Below are 19339 nucleotides of genomic sequence, written 5' to 3'. Positions count from 1 at the left end.
CTTTATTATTGTAATTTATTTCAAAAGACATTAAATTATTTAGCATTTTATTATTCTTAATATTTTATGATTCAACAAACTCTAGTAATATTTAAATATTCCAAAAATATTAAACAATCAGAGCTATAATGCTTAATGGTAAGTTCCTATTATGTGTCCTTTAAATTTTATAGTATTATTACAAGTAAAATTCTTTGATTCTCATTTTCTAATATTCAATCTAATCTTTTTATAAAAAAATGTTTGTTTATTTAATTAATTTTTCAATATAAATTCTAAAAATTTAGATACTCTGTACAAAACTATTTAATGAAAATGAACTAAAGTCCTTTGCATTGTAAATTACAGAAATTAAATAGTAACTGTGCGTATATGTTTTAATATTAAAAAACATTCTTTTAATAATACTTTAACAGAATAAATTAATAAATTTAATATCACTTTTAAAAAATTTGGGAAAACTTTTTGCCCAAAAAAAAATCTGTAATTATTGTAAGAAATTAGATTAGGTAGCGTGAATAACTAAAAATTAATTAGAATGCTTTTATGAGAAAACATCTGTTTGAGTTGCTAAGAATAAAAATAAGAGGAATAAAATCAAACAGTAATAATAAATTTATTATTTTTGTTCAATTTCTATTTCCTAATCCTAAATTAATAAAATATAAATCTATTAAAAGTATGAAAACACGCAAAGAAAATATATTTTTTGAAAAAACTAAATAGCTTGTTTAAAATTTGTTGCTTAACCTCCTTTTTCTCTGATTATTTTCTAGAAAAAAATAGGAAAAAATACTAATTTATGAAAATAAGTTAATTTATTTAACACAATTTTTGTAGTTAAATTAGTTATTTATTGACTTTCTAATGATTAAAAAGCTCTGAAAAAACATTATATACCTTAAATTCTAAGAATAAAAATATCCTACTGATATTCTTTTAGTATTTTACTCAAATGAGTTTATATTAGATATTTTTAAGATTTTTTGTAAAATAAACCTAGCAAAAAAGGTTAAAATTTACCAAATTATATAAGTTTAGATTTTTTTATTAAAAAGCTTTATATGTTAATTCATTCATATTATGTAAATAACCTGTCAACCTAGTTTAACATTTATTAGACCATTAAAATTAACTTCTTTCATATAAGCTTAATTTTTTTTACATAAAACTATAAATACTTTCTCATATAAATAATAATTAACTCGCTCAATAATGAAATTAATATTAGAATATTAAAATACTTTAAGCAGGGGTTACTTTATATAATTATACTTTTCCTTTTTATTAACATTAGTAACCATAAATTAATAAATATTTAATTTTGTTGATAAATTTGTAACTCCCTAATCTAATTTTAAAATACATTTAAAAAATATCTTTTTTTATATTAGAATATTTTAAATAAACTCAAATTAAAAAATTTTATTCAATATTTTTTAAAAATAAAGTACAAACAAAAAATTACTTTAATTAATGAAATAATTAAAAAATAATATCTTTAGCATCTCAGTTGATAAAGTAGTATTTATTTAGACTTAAAATATTTAATGATTGTATTTTTTTGTATTATGAAAAAGGTCTATATTATATTATCTACAAGCAAGCCTTGATTATATGATTATAAAAATATCCAAAAAGCAAAAAAAATTGAATTATTTTCGCACTTTCAAGCTTATACATTTCTTATCTCTTGATAAATTAATTAAAACATAATAGAAAAATTATTTAGCAACATTATATATTGCTTATAATGAGTTTTAATAATAGCTGAATGATAGATTGAGTGTTTATCTATGAAAAATTATTTTTTGCTATAATTATAAAATATATTAAAAAGGTATTTTCCAATTAATTTATTCAAACTAATTAAGTATCAAGTAGATAGGTTGATTGATTGATATATTTTATTAAGGAAAGTACCTATATTTTATTATTAATAAATTCATATAAAATATGCAATCTCAAATTTATTAGTTATTGATTGAAATAGATACAAATCACCTCAATCAGATCTTCAAAATTAATATAAAACTCATACTAAGTAGAATGATATTCTGTAAAGAATTTCTTTTGAATCATTTACTGATCTTTTTTCCTTCTAAGAAAGTTTGTGCACATACAAGCAAGCTTTAATAATAATTAATTTTGCAGCATTTATTAATAAAAAAATTTTTTCTATCCAAAATAAAATTTTTGTATTAATAGAAAGAGGTAATCAATAAATATAAAAATAAATCTCTATCTATTTAAATAATAAAACATAATTAAAATAAAATATAAGATGGATATGCTTTAGAATAGTGATTTCTTTTTTGTTGTAGAATCATTTAAGATATTTTTTGAGAAGGTTTTAACAGCGATTCATGACCCAAAAGGTATTGCCATTTAAGAATGGCTTAAATTCAAGGATAAATTAACAGCAAAGGATGCAACTCCTTCATCTATTTATTGCTACGCCCATTAGTTAGTAATTTCAGAATCTTAGTAATAAGGTGAGAATATCGTGAAGTTAAAGCGTCAATCTTCCAGAAGAAATTCTAAAAAAGCCAACACACCCCGTAAAATAACTCGCCGTAATTCATTTGGTTCAGAATCTCCTCTTAACAAAAATGACAGTCTCCCCAAAGATGAAGGATCATTAGCACTAGCAACAAATACTGTAAGTAACCCTTCTAACTTTTCAGCAGCCACATAAGCTTAAGCTGGAAACGGTAGCTAGCAATCGGAAAAAATGAATTAATACAGTCCTTGGATTGATAATGATCGTAAAAAAAATCCCTCACCTGCAAAGCGTATCACAACAAACGAGATCTAGTAGGTAAAAGGACTTGACGAGTTGAGTAAAATTAAAGATACCAAGTTGACTGAATAATAGGAAACAACAAGAAAACTTTTGCTTGAAAAAGTGAAAAAGTGTGTTGAACAATTTTAGAAAGATAGCACAAGTCTTGATCTTATTAATGATCGTAGTTTCCAAACCTAAACCATGATTATTACAGACTCTAGCAAACGTAAAGTTTATGATAGAGGAATTAAAAGGCAAGATAGTAAATTCATCCGTGAATTCTCAATTTACAAGAAAAATAATCCAAATGCTGTCTAAGGAAACACCCCAGGCTCAAAAGAACCAACAAGCTAATTTGCAAAAGAATTCTAAAAAGATTAGCCTGATTAATTTGCTCCAACTGCATTATAGCCTTCATCTAATGCAGGCGCTAATGCTGGCAATAATAACATTCTTCTTGGATTATAAATTGACTATATAAAATCAAAGAATAACCCAACATAGCCTGATTTTTATAGCACTGCCGGTTATGGAGTTTTAGGAGCTGGTAACACTGGAGGAATAACAGGATTACTAAGCACTCCTTCAACAGCAGCAAATTATCTTGGAACTACTTCACAAAAGAACCAAACTATGACTTATTAAACCAATCCAGCTCTTTACATGCCTTCTCATCACAAATCTGCTAACTCAGCTGGAGGCAATACTGGACTTATAGGAACAACCACAACAACAACTACTGGAACAGGTATTACTTCAACAAACACAGGAGTTTTAGGAAATGACGATAGTAAAAAAGGTATAGATGATATTGTACAACGCATTTTGAAAGAATAGAAAGCAAAGGAAGATTAAGACAAGTTAAATTAGAAAAAGTTAGAATAGGATAAAATGGTTTAAGAAATTTTAAACAAGCATAAGTTATAATAATAGTAGGGTTCAAGCACAAGTTATCAAACTACCTCTGTAACTAGCTCGATACCAAGCTACACACCTTCTACAACTCCAAATTCCTATCAATATCCTTCATCCATCACTACTGCTGCTACTTCACCTTACTTGACTTCAAGCCCAATTAAAGGTTTAACTTCTATAAATACCACAACAACTACTAATAATATCGGAAATCCTGTTTCATATGCAGGCACATATGGTATATCCTCTTTGCAATCATCAAATAATACACAGAAATGAATTCTAATAATATTTTAGGAAAAAGTCATTTAGAAATAATCAATGTAAGAGAAGTATATAAATAAATAAATAAATTCACTAATTTTTAACAAAACAATAAATAAATACAATAAAAAATAAGTAAATAACTCAAACATGCAAGAACGATAATTTTGTCATATTTACCAAAATATATCAATCATATTTATTTGCTTTTACAGATTTGTTTTACATGTAATTTACCTAATTACTTTCTAAATATATTAAAATTAATATGTTTTTTATACAAAGAACTACATTTCTTTACATTTATTGCTATCTATCTTTATTCAAAAAGTATTTATTTTAGGATTAAGTAGAATACTTGTAACTTTTTCTGATGAAAATTAAACTATTTGTGAAATTAATTTACATAAGATTATTTAATCTTAAAAAATTTGATTTATTTAATTTTCAAGACATTGCTTTTGCTATAATTTTAGTAATTAAATAACACTTTTTACTAAAACTTCTAAATTTGATAGTAAATAAAAGAGAAATTATTTTTATTATAAAAATGAAATCTTTTATAAGAGAGCTAATTGTTGCAGCTATTTTATTTATAATCTGTTTTTAAGTTTGTTTTACATAGACATAAAATGAAAAACAAATAGAATAAGAATTTAAAAATGACTTTTAAAATCTGGATGATATGATGAAAGAAATTGAAGACCTAACTAAACTACTCTTGGAAGAATCAAAGTAAATTTCAATATTAAAATGATAATTTATACATTAAAATAAATATTAGCGATTTAGACACTGAAAAAATTGGAAGTATAGAAGATAAATTAGCTTCCTTAAAGATTGACATGGATAGCGTAGAGTCTAAATGGAAGGATTTTTCTGAAAATTAAAAAGATAGGAAAGAATCTGATACTAAAATTAATTAAAATGATTAATAATAAGAAGATAATTAATAAAAAGTTTAAGACAAAATAAATAAAGCGGATTTGTGATATTTATTTTAATCAGCGATCAAAATTTATTATAAAATATTCTTTATCTAAAATTTGATTCATGCATAAATTCTATTAGTTATTTTTTTATTAAATTGTTTATTTTACTTATATATATCCAAACTAGCAAACACTTTTACCTACTTATATATTTTTTATTTCCATTTATGCTTTACATTATTAAGTATATTTGTCATTTAATTAACATTTTATATCTTTTCTATTTATTTTTACAAAGTAAATAATAAAAATAATATTTTGCTTTTCGTTTAGATTTAAGTGTTAAAATAAATTAATTTTATATTCCATTAATTTTGATATCATAGATACTTTATTTAATTGAGTATTATTTTTTTTGAGAGACTGTATTGAACAAAGAAGAATAGAAAAAGGCTTCATTAATTAAAGAAAGAAAGATAATTTTTTTTTCAAATATAAAAATATTGAAAAGCTTAAGAAGATAATTTGTTAATTATATAACATTATCTAAATATTAAACCCAATATAATTTTTTGATGTAAAGACAGTAAAATTTAGTGTTTTTATTCAGTGATTGGCTAATATAAGGCAAACAATTTAATTAACTTAGATTCAAGTAATTAATAAATAAAAAATCCTAAAATTTGTATAAAATACTGGCGTTTGATAAAAATTGCTAAAATTTTAATAGTTTTGTAAGAATAGCATTACCAAAAATATAAAACTATTGAGAAAATATTTTAAAAGATTTATTGATCATGGATGAATTTTATACAAAATGTTTAGAGATAGGTAAGGCTAATAAGATAAAAGAATCATAAACATAACTAAGCTAATTTTTACGCAAAAATAGCTACTTTCGTCCATATGAAAAAACAAATACTAACTTAGATCTTTACACTAGAAACTATAGCTAATTCCTAAGATATGAAACTTTCTAAATTGGAAAAATTATTTATACTATAAGTCCTCCAAAGCAGTTTTATATAATTTAGGGAAGAGCTCTTGTTGTAACTCCTAAGAGGGAAAGCAGTCAGCTTTTATTTAACAACTACATAGAAAGGGTTGTAAAAAAAATTAAAAAAGGTAACTTTCGTTTAGATGAAGAAGATGAAGATTGTCCATCAAAAGATTATTACAAAAATCAACTTATACTAAAACCCGGAGATGGCTTTGGCGAATTATAGTATACAAGATCAGTAATAATCGCTATAGATGAACTGAATGTCTTTACATGTTTGAGTAACCATTATCAAAAATGCTTCGAATTAATTTTAACTAGAAATACTTTTATTACTGAATGTCTAAATAAAATTTTACCTCTGGTTGAAAAAAATGAAATAGCTAATGATATAGCACCTTAATTTGTTGAGCATTCTATTTGTTCGTTTGAGGATATTTTCAAGAGGAATGAAAAGATATCATACTTTTATTTATTAAGATAAGGATTTTGTGAAGTGTATATAGATCAAGCAGATACCTAAGAAAGTGATTATTAAAAGAGCCCCTCGATATCTATAAAATAAGGTGATTTATTTGGACATGAAGATTGTACTGGATCCTCAAATTTAAGAGTATTTTCTTGCCGTTCAATATCACCTAATACAGTTATATATGCTATTGATAAAGAAGCATTAATGAACAATAAAAACTAAAAAATAAGAAGCCTCATTTTAAACAATGCTTTCTCGAAATATCACTACTATATGCAAAATTTTAAGTCTAAAGGGTTGTAAATTAGATAAGAGAAGAATATCATGGTGCGTACTTCATAAACTAATTTGTCAAATTTATCACAATAGTTTCTTCCAGCTGCTTAAAATTAACCTACTCAAAGTACTCCAATTATATCCTTAAGTAGCACATAAAAGTAAGAAAAAATATTTTAGTCTCCTTAGAACTAAAAAGTGATTAATAGTGCACGTTTAACAATGACCAGTGAAAAATTTTCAAGTGAAACGAAAAACTCTCTAAATTAATCATAATCTAATTTCAAAATAAATACTTTCAAAAGTGGATTTTAAAGTAACTTGGACAATAAATCTTTAATTTAGAATTAATAAAAAAAAGGCTAATCTTAAATCGAATTGCGGTAAATACCTAAACAACAACACTAGCTTATATCTCCTAAAGTTAACTAAGATATGAAAGTCAATATTATAACAAATAATAGCTAATAAATATAACATGATAAAAAAGCAGAACCAGAAATAGTTGAGGATGATAAAATAGCTGAGAAATCAGAAAAAAAGAGTTATCCAGAAAATTAAAAAAATAATATTAACTTGTAGGCTAATATAGATTACATAAAAAGTCTAAGAGTTTCTAATGAAGCACATAAATTTAAAAATAGTTCAATATTATCATTTTTTAGTCCATAATAACCTAATTCAAACACCAGCTTAACACATCTGGATGAAACTATGGAAGAAACAGAAAAATCTAAAATAGCATCAAACTAGTAAAATGTTCAAAAATTTTAACAATCTAATCCCTCCAATTTCGATAACAGATAATCTTCTATTACAGGAGAAGACAGTGCTATTAACAGCAAGGTAACCAGAAATTTTAAATTATTAAATGAAATAGAAGATTTAGACAGCTCAACTTCAATAGCTAATGATCTTGACACTGAGGATGAAATATTTAAAAGAAATTTGTATGGAATGTCAAGCAGCTTGACCAATAAAAAATTTCAAGGATTAAAGAAAAATTATTAAAATTCATCAGGAAACGACCATAGTAAAAAAGACATATACCAAAAAGTAAAAAAAAAAATTTAAATGTTCTGTGTTGACAAGAAAGTTAGATTTAAAGGATTAGAAGAAATAAATATTTAAAATTTTAATAATTATGATGATATACTCAACAGTAATAATAAATTTAGTTCAATGCAAGCTCTTCCTGAGCTCTAAAGCCCTATTAAAAGTATTTTAAGAAAAAAATAAGAAACTATTAGCTAGTCAGTACAGTCAACCCCTCAACTTGGATAATCCAAGTTTACTAGCAAAGCCTTAAAATAGCTTGAGGGAATTACTTAACAAAGAATATTGCCAATTAAAAAAAAATCTTTAACCTAAAAGAATTTAATACTTTAACAAATAAATTCAAAAAGTTGATAGATTGATTCCAACTGTAATAAAACCTAAAAGTTAATAATAATATTATATTTTCTATAGTTTGACTAAAATTTTAGACCTACAAATCAATCCAAACTCTAAACAAAATAACTATTTATTAAATTAGTTAATTATTTTATAAAAAGCTTTAGCTTAAATTATATTTATTATTTTATATTATATTATTTTTTATAAAACTAAATCTTCTTAAACAAAAGGGTATTTATTATATTTGTTTTATTTAAAAATTATATATTAGAAATAGTCATTCATTTTATAAATTTACAAAGCAGTTTTTATGATAAAAAATTGATTGCTTAAAACTATTAGCTACAAATGCAGGTAGGTTATCAGAATGTAATATTGATTGAATTATATTAATACCAATTATCTCAAAGTAAAGTAGATTTGTATTAGAATAAATATAATAAATAAAGAATAATACTCAAAATTAAATATAAATTTATATGATATGAACAAAAATTAATTAATGTTAGTATCATTCATTCATTCATTCCTCCAATTCATGAACGAATTTACTAAAAAATTTAAATATTTCAGTTTTGAGCAACCTCTATTCCTTTATCAGGATTATAAATTAAACTTATTTTCATGCAAGCCTACTTTTTGCATTATTAATCTTGCATGTTATAAATGTGATTTTATTATATTATATTTGATTTACCTAAAGTTTATTTTATTATTTCTATTACACTTATAAGTTTACTAATTGATTTATCTTTTGCTTACATTGTTACTTTTTTTAATGTATTTAATTCATTCATACCTTAAGATACTAACTTTTTTATTTTTGACTTACCATTATTAGTCACATTAATTATACCAAGTTGCTACTCTTTTTATTAGACAATATCAACATTTTCTTTTTCTTCTGAGTTCATTTTGAGTTTCTTTACAATGTAATTTCTAAGTTCCTAATCTTCAGTATTTTTTGGGTTGTTAGTTTATTCATTTCTCCTCTTTTTTTTGTTTTCTACTTTTTTAAAATCGCTCATACCTTTGATTCTCCTTTCTATATATTTGATTAATTTTTGATTTTTCAAAATTATTAAAATGAAATATTGTAAAAATTATAAAAATATAGCTTTTAATTGTGTTTTATATTTAATGCATCTAAATGGTCTTCTTTTATAATTTTAGTGTATTATTGTTAAAATCTGTCAATTCGTCTGCTAAAACTTCTTTTTTTCATAAATACAAAATATAAACTCTATTTTTTTACAATAACTTTTGTTTGAATTTACAATAAGTACTTATGCTTGTAAGTAAATATATATCTTTTTAGAAAAATATCAGCATAATAATTCAATCATCACTTTGAAAACAAAAATTAAAGTGATTAAATAAATAAAAATCATTTTTTGACAGCTTTTTTTAAATTTTAAGAAAAATTAAAAAATATTTTTTTAAAAATGAATTATGATATAATGGAGTTTTACAAACTTATTGATTGATTAACTCTTTTTTATTAGTTTATAAATTAAATGATAAATTTAGTTATTTTAAAAATTTTAATCAAATATAAATTAAATTAGTAGTTAAGCTATCATTCATACAAAAATCTAATAACATATTATCTTTTTAGACATTTTTCTTTTATAATTTTTTTTTTATAACCATTGAGTCAGCTTTCATTACAAGATAGATATGTAAAGATTAAATATTTTGCCATATATATAATGTATTTTTGTTGATTTTTTTAAATAAGAAAATAAAAATCTATATTTACTACAAGATAATATAATTAAGAGCCTATTGCAAATAATGATTTATCAATTTTTAGTAATATTACTATTTTAATCTAAATTCTATATTTTTTTAAATATATCATTTTGTTATTAGTTTTATGGAGTATTAAATTCTGTATTAGCTTTATTTCTTTTAACTTTATGTTTTGTGTATTTTTAATTTTGAATTTTTTTGTAAGCTTTAATAACATTACCAAAATTATTTTTCGGATAATAGATTTAAAATTCTTTCATTTGATCAAATTTAAAATTTAATTTACCTAATAAATGAATATTTTAAAAAATTTAATTATCGTTTTCAGGAATATCTTTGTTGAAAGCAACATTATTTTTAAAAAATTAGGTTAATTATTCTTCATCAATATCTTCTTATTGAGGGACTATATTTGGTGAAGATAGAAGAGCATTCTTTCTTTAGTTTTAAATATTTATGGAAAACTTATTTTTTGTAAATCTTTTTTTTTTGTTACGATCATTAATTAAAGAAACCAATAAGTCTTACATTTGTTTCATACCTTTCAATATTTTTAAGTAAATAAATAAATGTATAAAATTATAATAGTTAAAATAAATATATATTTAATCAAAAAATATCAAAAATTTCATTAATTTACTTTCTAATATGTCATGTTTTATTTACTTTTGTACAGTCTAGAAATTTAAACTTGAATCTCTAGAAACTTTTCTTCTTTTAATTTCTGTATATTGACCTTAAAACTTTTCTTCATTTGCTTCATTCTAAAAAGCACTTTTACTTGCATTTGTATTTTAGTTTTAGTTAACAATAATTTATAAATATGGATCGTTACTAATTATTGTGGATGAAGTTATTTTATTGTTATTTTCTGTATAAGTCATTGTATTATTTACGGTTTCCGTCTCTTTTTCTTAGATTTCACTTATTGCTTATTCTCTTAATTCGAAATGAGCGTCTTTTAAATTCATATTTGATAATTCTATAGAGTCTTATAATCTAATATTTGCATTATTAAAGATTTAGGGTATTAAACTTTCAGAATAATTGTTATCATGTGAGGGAATGTTAATATTATTATATTAGCTTTTTTGCATTTAAATAATCTTTTCTTAAGATAAAACAGAAGGAAACTTGACCTATGTCTCTGTATTATCATAAGAACATTCTGATGTTTCATCTAATTCATTGCCTTCAGATTTACTCTAGCTATATTAAGATTTAGAAGTAACTGACTTTTTTCTCAAATATTTATTTTGTATAATCTTAGGGAAATTAAAAAAAAATAATTTATCATCTTCATATTTTTCAATTTCATCTAAAATTTTAATATTCTTAAAGGATTCATATTTTTCAGATAATTTTTACAATCTTAAACTCTTGAGACACTTGCTTATAAGGGCCTTATATATTATTGAGTTAAGGCTTTTTTTTTCCAATCTTTAAAAGTTTTATCTGATTTGAGTTGAAGGTAAGGTTTTTTTATAGAAATATTAGCTACTTTCAATTTTATAGTGAAGCTAAGGACAGTCCGTAATGCTGTGCCCATAAAAAGAGCAACTCAAGCAAGGATAATCATATCTCCTATCATTTAGATATTGGTCTTTTAAGAAACAAAATTTTTCCTTTTGCAATTATTTAATTCATTTTCAAATAAAATTTTAAGCTTAAAAAACAAGCAAATAATTTTAGAATTTTACATAATCTAGAGCATGCTATTTAATTATTTCTACAAAATCTGAGTATGAGATGCTAGCTACTTGAGTTACTGATTTGCATGACACAGAAATATGTGGGATTTTGCGAGATGCAAATAGTCTAAAGTCAATCATAGTTATGTTAAACTAATTATTACCAAAAATAAAATTTTAAAATTTAAATATTATTTAAAAATTACTGGTATATCAACAATGAATTTATTATTTTCTCTATTATCAGAGCTGTATGCAATTTATCCTTTGATGATAAAATAAAGATTATCTATAAGTGAGCCTCTGCTAACTAGTTTTTCCCAAGGACCATAAGTTTTTTCTTTCATTTTCAAGCTTAGCTAAATTAAAAATTTTTCACTAAACTGCTTGGCTAAAAATGAATCCCCTTTCAGAATTTTATAAAAATACTCTCTTTAAACTTCCTCTCTTAAATTTTAAGGGAATTGTGATAATATTTCCATAGCTTTTTATTAAAATTTATAATTTAATACCAAATTAGATAGTATTTGTTGAATATTAATTTATTTTTACCTTAATATTTGTTTTCATCTTTTCCTTTTTTGATATACTCTAAATATTTGAGTATTTTCATTTAGGTTTACTTTTTAATGTTTCGAAATTCCATGTAATTAATTAGTTCAAATTATTCTTTCTAATAGCTGACATTTTATTCTCTTAATTTTGAAAAGATATTTCCGACTGTATTAACTGAATATGCAAATACACCACAAGATATCAATGCCATACCGATTACATAGGCTTTTTCATAAATACTGATTGGGGTAATATCTCCATAACCAACAGTTATCATAGTAATCACACAGTAGTAAAGAGTAGTTAAATATTTTGTAAATAGATCTTAATCCTTTAAATTATTAGCTTCAACCCAGTTAGTTTATCTTTATTAGTTTATATAACTTCCTTATAAATTATCTCCTATGTAATAAAATCCACAGCCAAACAAATGAGCAATTATTAACAACATAGAAACTAGCTATACCAATTCATAAGTAATTGGAAATCTATTGTAAAAGCGAAAGTGTTCATTAATTCTTTAGATTTTTTAAGAAATCTATTTATTAGTTTAAAAATTAAGTAAATAAAAATCACTAAAATCAAATCATACCTGTTAGAATCTTAATAATATTGCAAAATAATCAAGACAAAAAATCCCATAGTGTATATTTATCATTAAAATAAGGGTGCATACAAAATCAACTAAGAACTTTTTTTGTAAATAAAAGTTTACAACACGCTTTTTGTCTATAACCACTTATCCAAATTCATAAAATCCAGTGCAAAACCCAATAAAAATATCAATTAAAAATGAAAAAATAGTAATTAATTAGAGATAATAGTATAGACTAAGAAATTTATTTACATTAAAACAGCCAGTAACAGGAACAACCCAAAGTTGAATCAAAAAATTAATCAAGAATAATATCTCCCACATAATAAACCAAATAGAATTTGGTAAAATAATCCAATTTTAATTTAATTATAGAATAGAAAAGATAATCTGCTTTATATATTTAATCATTTTGTTTTGATAAATATCACTTTTATTAGATAGGTACTGCTATCTATAATTAGATTTTTATTTATCTTCTTCATTATTGAAATTTAAACTATTTATATCTATTGCATAATCATCAAGCATTTAATAATGTCTTTATCTTAGATGTGAAATATTACGAAAATAAGTTTTTCTCATTAAATAATTAGCAAATTTTTTCATCAAAGTTATAATAATAAAATAATTTTTGGCTTAATTATTTAAGCTAACTTAGCCTTTTTCTTATGACTAAGCTAGTTAATTTTTATTAAGTTATTTTATAATTACTTAGCTATTTTCTTCATATTTCTTACTTTTAATTTACTAAAAATCATAGAATATAGTTGTTTTCCTTGGTCTGGAAATATTAGAAAGAGTATGCTAAGGTTTTTAATTGCAAGACTGTTTTGAATCATCTTCATATATTTGATGAGTGAAAACTGATTCAGTTACATTTTTCTGCACAAATTAACTTTCTAAGGTAAAATTATCTGTCTGAATATTAATATCTTCTAAATTGGCAATCAAATAATTTAAATTCTACTTTTGCTAATCTTAAGCTTCATCAAAGCGCTAGATAGTTTCAGGATCAATTAAGAAACTTTGCTGTACTGATAAAGAAGGTTATTCATCCTGAACAGAAATTGATCTAAAATCTTTTTTGAAATTGTCTTTTTAGATTTGCTAGTCTCTCTAAAATATCTTTCTTCTATTAATAGCACCTTCATTTTAAATCTCATATTGATTTTCTTATCTACCAAAAAAATAAAAATAGATTTTTATCTTAATTTTTATCAATTATAAAAAATAAAATACCTTTGAGATGATAAGTTAAGTTAAATAGAGTTTTCATGATAAAAATTGCTGGGCTATGATACTTCTTTTAAGGTAGATATTATCTCATGCTCAGTCATATTCATAGTTATAAAATTTCTACTTTTCTTTAATTAACTTTTATATTTAATAACAATTTATTTTTGATTAATTTTATTTTAATAAATTAATAAATATATATGCTTTTAGTTTTTTATAAATTCAAATGGTCTTTTATAAATTGTTTAACTAGAAACATAGGCTTGAATAACTCTATGATTCATGATAATTTTTTTTTTTAATTGAAAATTTTGTGAGCTAACTAACTTAATTTCAAAATATTTATTTAATAGATTATTTAAAACAAAATAAACCATAATTAAATAAATTTATAAATTCTAAATTCAAAATATTTAAAAATTTAATTAAATCTAGTAAATATTTGATATTCTATTTAAAAATATTAAAGCCTTTAGTGTTTGCCTCATATTTTATAAAATTTATTGGTTTCTAAAAATTAATCTTTTTATTTTAATAAATTCTAAAAAATACTTTAAAAAAAAAAATTTATTTTTTTAATAAAGAACAAAGTAAATGATTGAAAAATTAGAATTCTTTAAAATTAAGTACTTTTTTCAATCAATAATATTTATTGTAAATCATTTCTATTTTTTAATTTTTGGAATTTCTCAAGAGTCTTTTTAATTTATAAGCCTCTTATGATTTTTATTACAGAAATTAAGGTTTTAAATTTGTTTAATATATATTTTGGTTTAAATGTTAAATATTGGCTAACAAAGATTATTGGCTAAGCAATTAAATAAATAAATAACTAAGTAAATAAATAATTAAAGTTTTTAAAGGCTAAACATTTTTTATATTAAATATTTAAATTAAAAGAATATTTTTTACAAATTTCATAAGATTTAAAGCCAAATAAAATAAATTTAAAAAAAGTGTTTGTTTATTACTCTAAAATAAATTATAAATGTATTTTTATTTAATATATTTATTTATTCTTTTCATTATTTGTTACATTCTACCAATGCTTTTTCTGTCCAAGAACCTATAATAAGTTTATTATTTGAAACATAAGCTGAAGAGCATCCAATAACACTAGATTTAAGTTGAGCTACTTCCTTAAAAGTAAATGTTTTTGTATCAACGTAACCGACTCCACACCAAAATTCATCTGCTCCATACACTTCTTTTCCTGCTTTTTTGCCTTTTTCAGCATAAGTTATGTGGTTAATTGGTTTTGTAGGTCCTGCTGAATATAAGTAGCCAGTTTCTGGATCGTATTCTATATTATCTCCAGCAAAAGATAGCATTACCTAACCAGTTTATTCCAATTGGTTATCAGTAATTTTATAACGTTTAACAAATTTATTTGTGGTATCTGCCAAATAAAGTGTATCTTTCTAATAGATATGTTTGAAAATTATTTAATATATATTATTTAAAAACTGTTAAATAGTTATTTACTCCATCCCATGTGATTCCATTTGCCATGATAGAATTAGTTTATAGCTATGCGACACAGTTAGTGGATAAAGGATTTTTAGATGTCCAATTTTCTTCAAATGTGCATTTGTAGGCATTAGTCTTGTGGACTAAAAACAATACATGATAGATATACTCTAACTATAATAAGAAAGGTTTGTTTTATCTTCCTGACAAAGGATCTTCAGTTGCTATATATTTTGTTATATACATAGTGCCTTTAGAAGTTACAACAAGATTGTTTGCTACTCCTGTAAAGTATGAGGGAAGCTAAATAGAATTCTTATATATTAGTGTTTTTTCTTCTATATTTAATGCAAATACTTCAACTCTATCTCCATTTCCTGAGCTATAAGAATGGTTAACAACAAATAGAGTATCATCTTATTTGCGTATGTAAGCTCCATGAGGGTGGAATCTGACAGATTTAGGGAAGTTCAAAATTTTTAAACTAACTATTTCAGGATTTGTTTTATAGTTTTTAACTAAATTGATTGCTCCATCTAAGGCATCAGTATATTATCCTACTTCCCACATTTAAAAATTATCATTAGAAGTTGTTATGAGGTAAGTCGAATTGTAAATTAGAATATCTTCAGGGCCTTTTGTGTGCACTCCTTACTTCTCTAAGAGTTTACAACTGTAGCCTTATGTTTCTATTGGATTAGAAAACACACCTAGCTTGTAAACAATATTTGCAGCTAAGCCTCCTAATATGCCTAGGACTAATATAGCAGCAAAGCAAAGAAAGCGCGCCATAATATTTCTGAAAAATCTTTTTATTAAAAATCTTTCTAACCTAAAAATTAATTATGTTAATTTTTTTGATATTATTTATTTATTTTTTTTTAATTGATGATTGATTGTGCATTTTCGTTTCAATTTGGGGAAAAAATCATGCATTTTAATCTAAATATCTTATTTGATGTCACAAAATATGACTTTTAGTTTTTTGTTGATAATCATCGGGAAAAATATAATATTTATAAAATTCAAACTCAAAGTGAAAATTTTACATAATTATTAGCATCTACTATCTAATTTTTATTTTTAGTTGAATTCAATATAAAATAATCAATAAATTACAAATGAACAAAATAACAAATAAATACATTATTTATTGATTAATTAAATTAGTAATCGATTGAATTTTATTATAAAAATAAAAATAATTATTTATATATTGAATTCCCAAAAAATTATGATCAATCAAAATTGTTTGAAAAATAGCAAACAAAATTATAAAATATAAAAACATGAACTTAAATTAAATAAATATTTATCTATTTAATTCATTTGATATCAACTATTTTAAGATAATTCAATTTATTTTAATAGTTCAGAATACACCAGAAGATTTCATAAAGGTTACAAAACCACTTAAAACTGATGGAGCTATTCCAGGACTAGTTATATCCTATCCAGTGATATATAAGCCCTTGACACTAGTTTTAGAATTTAAGAAAGTTGATGGGTCATTAGCTCTTTCCTTACCATATTACATTCCATAACTAGAATAACGATTATAGTATGTCTTGTTAGTCAAAGGCGTTCCAAGATTTATGAAATCAACTTTACCCTTTAACTAAGGATAATTAGTAAAAAGCAAGTTAAGTAAATTTTACTCTATTTTTTTCTTAAATTCTTTATATTCCTCAGTTCTTTTTTTATCAGTAATTTCAAAATTTTTTACCCACTCGTTTTTAGCTTCAGCAATAACTATACAAGATATTTTTTCAGGAGTATTTTCAATATGTTCTTTTACAGTAGGGAAGCATGTAAAAGTCATAAAATCTTTAAAATTAACTACTTCTTCTTAAGTTAAATCTAAATATTTTTATCTAAATTTATTCAAATCATAATCCTTTATTCCAGGGTAGTGCCACATATTTCCTCTGGGTAAATTTAGCTCTTTAGCATTTCCTTTAATTCCGACAAATAGATAGAAATGTCCCATTCCTAAAATTATAGTATAAAAATAGTAAGAAATTATGAATCATAATAAATCAATAAAAATTTACCATCTTCGTAACGCTCTGGTATGTTATTTTTTTATGGAATAAGTTAATTTGTATATTTTATTCCAATACTAGAGATTACTAAAGGAGAGTCAATTGTAGTGTCATCATTAACAACAACACCTTTCACTTAACCACCTTCAGTAATAATTTTAGTAACTCTAGCTCTACATAAAACTTAACCACCATTTGCTAAAATAGTTCCCATCATACTTGAAACTATCTCCATAGTACCACCTTAAGGATAAATAGATCCATTTAAATAATGATTTAGCAATGACATCTAATCAGAAAAATCAACATTTTCATAAGTAACTTAAATATCACCTATTTAAAATATTTATATTTAGAAATCATATAAATTGATAATATCAATATTTATGCATACCTAATTGTCCATTTAAAAGTGCTGTGAGTCTTTTGTTGTTGATTATTCCTGTTTTCTCCATAATATCTTTAGTAGATTTTTTATAGACATCTGAATAAAGTATTGATAAGCCAAATAGACAAATCTTTTATAAGAATGTCGGAACAACTAAATACATTAAAGCTTTATAAGAGCCACATGCAGCTGCACGTCTTGATATATCAAAATATTTTTAGATAGATTCTTTCATGTCAGGGAATTCGTTTTTTAAATTCTCAATAAAGGTTCTTTTAGGGGCTATAAACTTAAATGGTTTCTCATCATTAAATTTGATTGTATCAAATTCTTAACAGATGTTCCATTTAATATCTTTACTCATTGTCATTTTCCATATTTTCATATAGTCATCTCTATTACCTTTATAATTATTATCAAAAATATTATTCATTAATTCATTAATATTAAATAAAATATCATTACCTATGTAATGGAATCCTGTGTCAAAAGCATAACCTTATTCAGTATATGAGTGACAGGCTCCTCCAGCAATGTAATGCTATTCGAGTACTAAAACCTTTTTACCTATTTTAGAGTAAAAAGCAGCAGTAGTTAAACCACTCATTCCACTTCCAATAACTACTACATCAACTTTAGAAGGTACTTTTTTTTTACTCCACCTTTCTTAGGTATCTACAGTACCATTAAATACTGTTCTTTTGCTTAGAGTACGCATAGTAGAAAACACTTTGAGCAATCTGTATACTATATAAAGTATAGCAAGTCCAAAAGGTAAAAGCTTCAAGTAGAGACTCATATTAAATTAAATTGTTATTTTTTTATTTAATTAATTAATTATTAATATATAATGGTCAAAAGTTAATTTGTTTTAAATATTGTTTAATCTGATTAAATATAATAATTTTCTAGCTTATTTACACAAATAATTTTTGATAGAAATTTCTTACCATACTTACATTAAATGTTTTACCATTCATGAATTGAATCCATCAAAAAATATTTGCTTTAAATATTTTTTAATTAGGAAACAAAAGTTCTCAATTTTTGTTACTTGATATAGAAACTTCTTATTTATATCTTTGATACATTAATTAGTTTTGCTTTCTAAAATATTGTTGTAATTTAAATTTTCTGTAATAAAAAATTTAACACTTTAATATTGTTTTTGTTATCAACTAATAATAAAAATATCAATAATATCTTCAAATTAAATAAATATAGAAAAAATTTAATTTTTTTATTCACTCAGTATTTTATATAAGTTTTAAATAAATTCTTTTATCAAAGCCATTCAATGCATAGTAACAAAATCAATCTATACTTTACTTAAATAAGTTTATTTAAATAACAAAGATTACTGGAGATTTAACCAAAAAATATTTTCAAACTGTTGAAGAATTAACCTTAGAAATAATTCTATTTATTACAAATTTTTAATTAAATCATTTTTTTTTGGAAATTTGTTTGAGTTTTCCATTTAATTAGTTGAAATGCATAAGTAAGTTATAATATATTTTTCAATATTATTAAAACTTTTTTTACAATGGAATAAA

At 23.0% G+C, this 19339-nt stretch overlaps 7 protein-coding genes across 7 annotated transcripts; 4 read left to right on the top strand and 3 right to left on the bottom strand. All coding sequences in view use genetic code 6, as the record gives it.

The window, feature by feature from the left end:
- Positions 1-2284: 2284 nt before the first annotated feature.
- TTHERM_00470790 (hypothetical protein) lies at positions 2285-3982 on the top strand (the record flags this gene model as incomplete). The annotated part of the gene is made up of 1 exon (XM_001032969.1): positions 2285-3982. One exon carries the CDS (start codon positions 2285-2287, stop codon positions 3980-3982), a length of 1698 nt encoding a protein of 565 aa, XP_001032969.1.
- Positions 3983-4408: 426 nt separating this feature from the next.
- Positions 4409-5095, top strand: TTHERM_00470780 (transmembrane protein, putative). Its single transcript, XM_001032968.2, has 2 exons — positions 4409-4702; positions 4752-5095. The coding sequence occupies exons 1-2, from the start codon at positions 4518-4520 to the stop codon at positions 4957-4959; spliced, it is 393 nt and encodes a 130-aa protein (XP_001032968.1). The 5' UTR covers positions 4409-4517; the 3' UTR covers positions 4960-5095.
- A 601-nt stretch (positions 5096-5696) lies between these two features.
- TTHERM_00470770 (cyclic nucleotide-binding domain protein) lies at positions 5697-8057 on the top strand (the record flags this gene model as incomplete). Its single annotated transcript, XM_001032967.1, has 1 exon — positions 5697-8057. One exon carries the CDS (start codon positions 5697-5699, stop codon positions 8055-8057), a length of 2361 nt encoding a protein of 786 aa, XP_001032967.1.
- Positions 8058-8614: 557 nt separating this feature from the next.
- TTHERM_000470737 (alba protein) lies at positions 8615-9073 on the bottom strand (the record flags this gene model as incomplete). Its single annotated transcript, XM_012798702.1, has 1 exon — positions 8615-9073. The coding sequence occupies one exon, from the start codon at positions 9071-9073 to the stop codon at positions 8615-8617; it is 459 nt and encodes a 152-aa protein (XP_012654156.1).
- Positions 9074-9850: 777 nt separating this feature from the next.
- On the bottom strand, positions 9851-13987 carry TTHERM_000470735 (cation channel family protein; the record flags this gene model as incomplete). Its single annotated transcript, XM_012798701.1, has 7 exons — positions 9851-10341; positions 10441-11425; positions 11501-11644; positions 11698-11975; positions 12044-12584; positions 13356-13821; positions 13884-13987. 7 exons carry the CDS (start codon positions 13985-13987, stop codon positions 9851-9853), a joined length of 3009 nt encoding a protein of 1002 aa, XP_012654155.1.
- A 915-nt stretch (positions 13988-14902) lies between these two features.
- TTHERM_000470733 (transmembrane protein, putative) lies at positions 14903-16142 on the bottom strand (the record flags this gene model as incomplete). Its single annotated transcript, XM_012798700.1, has 2 exons — positions 14903-15301; positions 15366-16142. 2 exons carry the CDS (start codon positions 16140-16142, stop codon positions 14903-14905), a joined length of 1176 nt encoding a protein of 391 aa, XP_012654154.1.
- Positions 16143-16639: 497 nt separating this feature from the next.
- On the top strand, positions 16640-18301 carry TTHERM_000470731 (transmembrane protein, putative; the record flags this gene model as incomplete). The annotated part of the gene is made up of 3 exons (XM_012798699.1): positions 16640-16997; positions 17259-17712; positions 17809-18301. The coding sequence occupies 3 exons, from the start codon at positions 16640-16642 to the stop codon at positions 18299-18301; spliced, it is 1305 nt and encodes a 434-aa protein (XP_012654153.1).
- Between the last annotated feature and the right edge of the window lie 1038 nt (positions 18302-19339).

The sequence above is a fragment of the Tetrahymena thermophila genome (genome assembly GCF_000189635.1).
Source record: "Tetrahymena thermophila SB210 genomic scaffold scf_8254565, whole genome shotgun sequence".
NCBI lineage: Eukaryota > Ciliophora > Oligohymenophorea > Hymenostomatida > Tetrahymenidae > Tetrahymena > Tetrahymena thermophila.
The sequence above is the reverse complement of the archived record's forward strand: the minus strand, read 5'-3'. Positions and strand labels throughout refer to the sequence as shown.